At 44.0% G+C, this 8,209-nt stretch overlaps 1 protein-coding gene across 1 annotated transcript in view; it reads right to left on the reverse strand.

Moving 5' to 3' along the window:
* Positions 1-2,789: 2,789 nt before the first annotated feature.
* LOC104403533 (protein yippee-like 2) overlaps positions 2,790-8,209 on the reverse strand; it is a 20,862-nt gene continuing 15,442 nt past the window's right edge. Inside the window, exons 2-4 of the mRNA XM_010011706.1 lie at positions 5,946-5,989; positions 5,069-5,177; positions 2,790-3,724 (exon numbers count right to left, since the gene is read on the reverse strand). Coding sequence (XP_010010008.1) covers positions 3,635-3,724; positions 5,069-5,177; positions 5,946-5,989 — 243 coding nt within the window. The 3' untranslated portion in view covers positions 2,790-3,634. The remainder of the gene's footprint in view (positions 3,725-5,068; positions 5,178-5,945; positions 5,990-8,209) is intronic.

The following is an 8,209-nucleotide window of genomic DNA, read 5'->3' on the forward strand; positions in this document are numbered from 1 at the left end:
TCGGCAAGATGGAAGAAGGAATAATCCCCCTCTCCTGCCATGTCCAGAGGAAAAATGGATTGACTTAAGAGGACAACATGTATTATGACTTTTTGTTTCCCTTTAAACATGTTTTCCAACAAATACAGAAGGAAACAGTATCATTTATAAACAACAAAAAAGTGCTCTCAGGGAGGGACTCTGAGAAAACAGCACCAAATATATTATTTTTTTTTAAATTAAATATTATTTACAAAAGTGTATTTCACAAGATAATGTTTCTTTTTTTCCTGCTTTTTATATATTATTATCTGAATATTTATTACAGGGATCAGGATTTCACACCAGATAATCCACCACAGCAAAACAACTTAACACCTACTCAAGTCTGAGCTTTGGGGTGGATCAGGTCATGTAAACTCAAGGGTACATGCAGCTTGGCAGAGACGAGGCTGCCACATAAAACAAAAGAAAAAAAATGTGTTCTCGAGGATATCACCCATGGAAAACAGCACCATGGGCATCTGGTGCTCTGCATTCAGGCACTGCCTGCCCGAGCAGGCAGCTTCCATGGGCCACATCTCCAGCTTGGAAACAATAGTCCCACCTTGCCCACCCCAGGTGGTAACAAACTGGCTCCAGTCAACCCACAGGGCCAGAGGGATGCAGATAGCGAGGTTCTCAAGGTTCTTTGGTTATGCTCTGAACAGATCACTACCAGTCATCAACTGAGCCTGCGCAGACTGTGGCAGCCACTAGCACACAGATCTGATCATCCTGTCTTGTCACCAGCTCTCACTACTGTCGTGTCTTAATACAGCAAGTAACAGATGAGTTAGCAGCGGATTAAAAAGTACTTCATATTCAATGGACACACAGTGAAGAAGCCAATGAGCTTCACAAGCCTGTTTTTCCTTACCTCCTTGTATTAAAGTCACTCTATCCATAATTGTCTGGGTGCACTAGGGATGTTTGCAGACACATATTTTTTCCCTATCAGGGCTTGAGGACAGATTCTCAACAAGTGTGAATCTGTGGATGCTGATGGAACAAAACCAATTAAAATCAGATTAAGATCTTGCCGTATTCAAGCTTAGACTGGTTGCCACTGAAAGTGTAACCCCTATAAACAGTTAAAAACAGCCCGATCTGATGGATCACCATCCTTTCTTGTCCCAAATATATGGATAAAAACATTTACATCTGGTAGATTTCTGTAGTAACTGTTCTTTCTCAGAGCAGTCCTCTGGACAGGCCTACCTTTTATATCACTTTTTTATAGGCAATCAACCTAAATACCAACATAAACCCCTGAGCCCCTGTGTGTTCTTCTCAACCTCATCTTAATGATTTGGGGTTATACCTTACTTCTCCCAGCTCTGACCAGACGCCTTTGAAGACTACTTATCTGGGGAGACCTGAAGAGACCTTCAAAGAACACAGATTACTTCCCGCTAGTCAGATCCCAATAAATTGTCATGGATCACCAGCCAAAGGACAGGAAAATGGGCCCAGGTCAGTGCCAAAGTCAACAAGACAGAGGGTACTGCAGAATTGTTGATTTCTACTAGATTTTTACCACTGAAGGCAATGTGGATGATGGAAGCAGAGACCACCAGAAACAAAAGCTGAAGCGACTGTTACACAGCCCCAGCAGAAAGGGTAAAGGCAGAAGCCACCTCCTAACAGGCTGGCCACAAACTGAGCAAACCCCATCCCCTCAGGAGCTGGAGCCAGCTTCCATCTCACTTCTCTCTCCAACGCTGCAAAGAACAGTGGTTCAAGAGAAAAAGTGATCTTTGCTTAGATGGGCCATCAGGTTTGGGTTTCAACACAAAGACCCAACATGTAAGTTCCACCCTGATCCCTAGGTAGCATGTCTGCTCACATCCCCTTCATTTAACAGCAAGTTACTTTCTCACCACCAGCCCTCTGTCCTGCTCCCCCCCACCAACCGAGAGTCCCTTCGGGTGGGGGCAAGTGGGAACAGATTACAGCTCCAAAGCTTAGGTTTCATAAGGAGTTACATACCCCTGCACAATACTCTTTCCTTCTGGATTAAGAAAGATTTCCCCCAATGGATTAACCTACTTGAAAAAATTCCACAAACAAAAAGAAAATTCACTCAAAGAGATAAAACTAATTCAGTTAAATAGTCTTTAGTTATGCACCAGATACTGGCTGGACTGTTGCAGAGCAAACTTCACATTGTCATTTATGTCTAACACAGCTCCCCTCTCACACACAATGCCTCTTCCCCACTGACCACCTCGGGAAGGTCCACAGTAATTAAAATGAAAAGATTAAAATGGGAAGGACTTGTCCCTTGCACTTATGATGCCCACATCTACCCCTTCCCTTTAAATTCCAAGGCATAGACAATTTCAGGGGTGGGGGAAGATGCTGAATTTCGTTTTTCTTTCCCCTTCCCACTGTGCCTGCAACAGGCTTCTGGGAGTGGGAAAAGGGAGGAAGGTTTCGGGGAGGATACCTCATGGCTTGAAATATCCACCTGTGCAACACCGCTACAGCCACCAGGCTCCTCTGCTCCCTCCTCTCCCCACACTCACATCAGTTCTCTGCCAGGCTCCAAGAGTGGAGCTGACGGCTGGGACCTGGGATTTAAGGTAATGATTCTGTAACAGCATTTTCCTACTTGCATTTGTGAAGGATTGGTAAAAGACCCCCAGAGGTGCTCAGTGGAGGCCAGGAAATCAGAAAGTTACTAAGTTTGTCCCCATCCTCCTCTACATGATTTCCTCTTTCTTGCCTAACACATGCCGTTTTTCCCCGTCATACCTTCTAAGCTGCAGCTCCAGCCCCCTTGTGACTTAAGTGGTTATCTCCTCCTCTCTGAAGGGTCAGGAGGCAGGATTTGGTTTCTCCAGCTGTGAGGATGCTCCCCACAGCTGTGTTCTGTTGGGGTGTTTGGCCTACCTACCCTGAAACAGTGAGAGAAATGGGAGGCAGGGAATCTCTCCAGCCTTCACGTCCTCCCCCCAAGACGACAAGTTCATAAATGGCAAACAAAACACAGATTTGCGATCAGCTTGCGGGGGGAACTGGTCATGACTTGTGCTCAGCCAGCATAGACTGACGCTCCACCGATGGAGCAGCGGTTTTACCACTTGGAGAGAACGCAGCCGTGAGGTATTTTTCTGTCCATTTAGACAAGTAGATAGTTTCAAGCCTTGGTTAACCAGGACTTAAAGGAGAAGTACAGTTTCAGCTTCTGATGACTTCCCTTTGGGCCCATTCCCCACCCCCTATCACCTTCTCCTGCCCAAAACTCAGGTCTTCCTCCTGCACCAAGACCTTATGATAAAATGCCACCACAGAGCCAACTTCAGTTTGTACTCAAACACTCGTCAACATGGAATGGCTGTTGGGCATTCGGTGCATTCTCTTAGCCAACGCCAGAACAGAGAGAGAAGCAGCCAGGGTCAACTCACAAACAGATACAAAGCAAAGAGACAGAGAGACAGAAATTTAGAGGCCAGTCACCAATAAAGATGGAGAAGGGTGTGAAGATGCTCCCAAATTGCAGAGCCTCTAAATGCATGGAACCAAGCGTTCAGTCACTCTCTCACTCTTGGATATAATGTTCGGTTGGATGGCATTCTCTTACACGCTGGTAGGGCTGGGCTTTTCTCATTCAATCCCAGCCATTATCCTTGATCATGTGAGCTAGTTCAATGATGTATTTGCCTTCTTTATACTTCTGGCTGCTTTCAAAAGCGTGTTCCTAAAAACAAAAGGAGAAAGAATGAGATCAAGATGGTATCTGAAGATAAATGCGCAGTTACAGATCAGATCCAGGAATGCTGGTACAAGTCTTAGCCTTGTCTACAGAGTAAAATGCCCTAACTGCAGGTCCTCCTGTTGGCTTTCAGAAGAAGTATGCTGGAACAATCTTAAATCCTGCTTCTAGATGTCTTTACAGACTGGAAAAAGCAACAATTGGCACCATGTAAATGTGCAGCTTTCTGCAGACCAATGTCAACTGCTCCTTGAACTATGATTTAGGAATCATCAGTGATAAAACCCACCTCTCTCTGAGGTGAAAAACTCTAGGTGGAAACTTCATGTGGAAATGGAGCAATTGGGCACCAAGCGATGAGGACTCACCCTACACAGATGCATGCTTGCAGGAACACACAACGCTTCACCACTGCAGAACTGCAGAAGTGAAAAAATCTGTGGGATCTCCAACCCGGAGGGTTTCCCGTTACTAAGGCAGCATCCTCAAAAGCAGTTCAGCTCTGCTCAGGTGTTCTGTGATGCACCTGAAAAAACGTCACTGGAGTCTTGGGCTTACTGCTATGTTTACAAAATTCTGTATTTTGTTTTACAGTAAACTCAGTTTTGTACTTAGTGTCCTTTTCCATTTGTGAGATCCATGCACGGATTCCCACCACATCAATTATTGATGCTTTGCTTTTTACAGCCTTTCAATTGATTTATTAAAGAGTATTTCTGTACAGAGGCCACATAGAATAAAGAATATTCCTGTCTATGTTTGGTTTAGACGCTGGTCAAAATGTTTTGACAAACAAGTTTGCTGTGTGCCTCCTGAAGCAGAAATTAGAATGTAGCATAAGCCTTTATTTGAAGGTAACCGAATTTATGAAGAGCAAGAGACAGCAAATAGATAGACAAACTCATGTTCAATAAACTCATGACCAACATTTCCAGTGGGAAGGACACAGGATTAACAATATATGGATCATTCTATTATTCTGGTACTGTCTGCGAAAAAAGACAAGATGAACCACAAGACTGACTGATGTTATCCTCACATTTATATTAAGTATCACTAAGGGACACCCGCCAAAACCAGACCCGCAGTGTATATTCTTAGTAAAAAACATATATTAGCCACAAAGAACTCCTGCTCTGAATGAATGCAACAAACACAAAACAGGAAAGAAAAGAAATACAGGAAGGAAAAAAGACGGGGCTACAGACCAGAACCTGCCTTTCTGGTTCCCAAGTTAATGGTCTTTCCATGAGACCATGGTACCATACACACACCTTCAGAAAGGGCTGGATCAAAGATGTCCACAGGAAAAATTACAGTGATACTCACGTATTTCCAACCCAGTGTAGTTTTGCAGTTTTCACAGTAAATATCTGCAACCGCATGTAATCCTGTTAGTAACACCCGCTCTTCTGCAGGGCCACAACCCACATTAACTCTGGGGAAAAAGGAGAGATGCTCCCTATTAGTTGTCACTGCACATCAAAATGCTGCACTGAAGTTGACAGCAATTTTAATGCAGTATTTGAAAACATAAGCAGGAGGTTCAGGATACTGAGTACCAAAGCTGTGCCCGAAATGAAGATCTCTTGCATTTTCAGAACAGAATGAAAAGGTGAAATATATTTTTTATTCAATTGAAAGTTCCATAAAGCTTTGAAGAGAACATTAATAACATTCTAGTAAATTGCACTAATTATGCATTTGAGAAAGATTTTCATTTTCAAATTGAGAAAATGGTACTTTTACTTTCCCAAATGGAAAATTGAAAAATGTATCTGAAATCAGCAGTTCTCAAAGACATCCCAGCAGTGACCTCATCAAAACTATTTTCAGTTATTGGGAAAATTACACTTGGTCTTTACGCTAGCTCTAAAAAGTAAGTTCAGATTTAGATACAATTTATTCTCTACATTTATGACACTCTCTTTTGTCCAACTACATTCTCCGAGAAGAGAATGACTCATCCATTAGCTCTTATTTCTCAATCTGATGATGACAAAACCACCTTTTCCTAGCTGCTTATCTGAAACCTTAACATTAAATCAAATATGAATCAGTGCTACTTCCTGCCTCTTTCTCCAACCATTTTCAGCAAGCTCCCAAGGCTTAAGCAGAGGTTTTCTAGAGGAAGACTATCCTTTTGTTTTCTTCTGAAGAAGGGTTTTCTTAAATCAGTCCTTAGAGACACAGAGGTTATACTCACACTGAATTGAAGAGGTATGCTCGTCCTTGGCTTCCTTGAAAGGACTGAAAGGCAAGAAAACAAAATTCAGTTGCCTGGTTGATAGAAGTAAGTTTAAACTAGGACCTGCCCTCACCGGCTGCATTAATGGTACTTATAGCAACTGTTAGCCAGGGCCTGAGAAACACACATTGTTAGAGTCTTCAAGATGGAAAAAGCACAAAGCAAAGTGTCAAGAGGAGATGAGCACTGATGAACAGAGGTCTTGTCCTGCAGTCAGGAAGGGAGCATCTGCCTTCAATTCTAACGCCTGCCCATTCACAAGGCGTGCTGGCAGCCCAGTGAGAACTTCAGCTGGCATGTCCAGTGTACTTATCAAGAGTTAAGCTGTTTTCTCTCTTATATCCCAGCAATGCCTATTATCACTCTTTCAGTTCTGTTTATGAATCTCACACTACTGCCTCACCCTTGCTGCCAAACACTGATTTGAATCTCTTTTTTAAAACAAAGTGCTCGCGGAGGCTTCCCACTGCACTGCCACAGTTTGGAAACACCACTGCTGCATATGGCAGCACGTGAATCCCCCTTAGGAAGACTGCACGGATGGATGCTGAACCAAACTGAGACATTGTGACCTATTTGTGAAAGGTGCTGTGCACACAAATACAACCTCTACTCTAATGATTTTACAAAAGACCTTAACCTTGGTGAGGTGTCTGCAAGCCTTCATACTCTCAATGATGCCAGGGAGATCTTCAGGAGTGGATCCAAACTTACGACGAGATACAATTGGAGAGCAATGAACACGGACAAGAGAGAACCACACAGCAACACAACCACACCAGATAACCATGAGTCATGGCACATCCCCTTTGCCACATGTTTCCTCAGGATCTTAAAGCATCACCATGAGAAGACAGTGCTTCAAAGAGAGCAGGGAAACGCCAGCCTGGCAGGACACTTCCAAGAGCCAGAAGGCTCTGTTGTGTCAAGTCTGTAACGTTACTCCATGATGGTGCCTTGCTTACAAGAGTTGGCTCACACATTGCAAGTGCTACCTGCACTTTTTATGTGCTCTGACAAGCATGCACTGAATGAAACATTTGGTGCTTATGAGCAAGATGCTCTCTGTATACAAGATTATGAGATATCTCAGCGTATGTATGCAAGGAGCTGGGAAAGTCAAAGAGCAGCTTTTCTGGACCACTTAATCATTTACCTTGCACCTCACCAGGAACCTTGGAATATTTAATGTTTTTCTTAAAACCTCAGCTTCTATAGATGAAGGATGATTTCAGGCTAAATACCCTTAAAAGGGAGGAGACAGAGTTTTGACAGTCTAGATAAACATTCAAGGTTTTACCTTTACCTCCCTGGGCCAGTAACACCAGTCATCTATTTAGTTAAGGGCAACCTAAACCTGGGGCAACACAAATGTGCTCTCCCCGCATCACATGAACCAGAATCTGAGGTGTCCCTGCCCTTCCCAAGTCATCCTATTCTGACAGCCCTAGGGATGCACCCCTAGACAGCCTCATGGAGAAGCAAAGTCAAAGGCATGCCTTGGAGCCAGCAAGCCTGTGGATGATCCGGAACCCAGTTCTTACATCCCTATATATCTGCATTCATCAGCTGCTTCATCCACACTGGGAAGGCTCCTGCATGTTTCCAGCTAACAGTTATAATGCCTAGAGTTGAGGTACCAACCTATTAGCTCCAGCAAGCATTTCTTGGGTGCTGCCTGGGATAACAGCCTGTAAGATGTTCTCTCCATCATGAGCTGTGTTCATGTGAAAGGCAGAGATGGAAAATTCACTCACCAGCAGGAGACAACAGAACACATTAAAGGTGTGATTTAAAACTGCCCTGAAAACAGAGCAAGTACAGCCTGTCATAGCATTTACCCTGAGTGCCCTTTTTGGTGTCAAAGTACTCTCCAAAAGTGGCAAAGGCCCACTGGAAGATCCCGAATTGCAAGAACATATGCAAAAAGCTCCCTACCATGTAGCAGAGGCACCTGCCAAGGTGCGTGCAGGCAGAGAGCCACAGCCAGCAATGAAAGCTGCCTGTGAGGTCTGGATGGCAGTAAGAGCTCTGCCAGCTATAAAGTCACTGCCTGGCAAAAATCTTGACTCACTCCTGGAGGAATAACTGTTCTTCAGAGGAATCCAAAGCCCAGTAATTAGCTGCCACCCAGGGCACAGAAAAGCCACTCTGGATTCAGAGAGGATGCCTGAGGCACTTGGCTATCTCCTTCACTCAGACAAAAGCAGTGCCCTCAGGAA

The sequence above is a fragment of the Nestor notabilis genome, unplaced genomic scaffold (assembly GCF_000696875.1).
Source record: "Nestor notabilis isolate BGI_N333 unplaced genomic scaffold, ASM69687v1 scaffold16043, whole genome shotgun sequence".
Lineage (NCBI taxonomy): Eukaryota > Metazoa > Chordata > Aves > Psittaciformes > Psittacidae > Nestor > Nestor notabilis.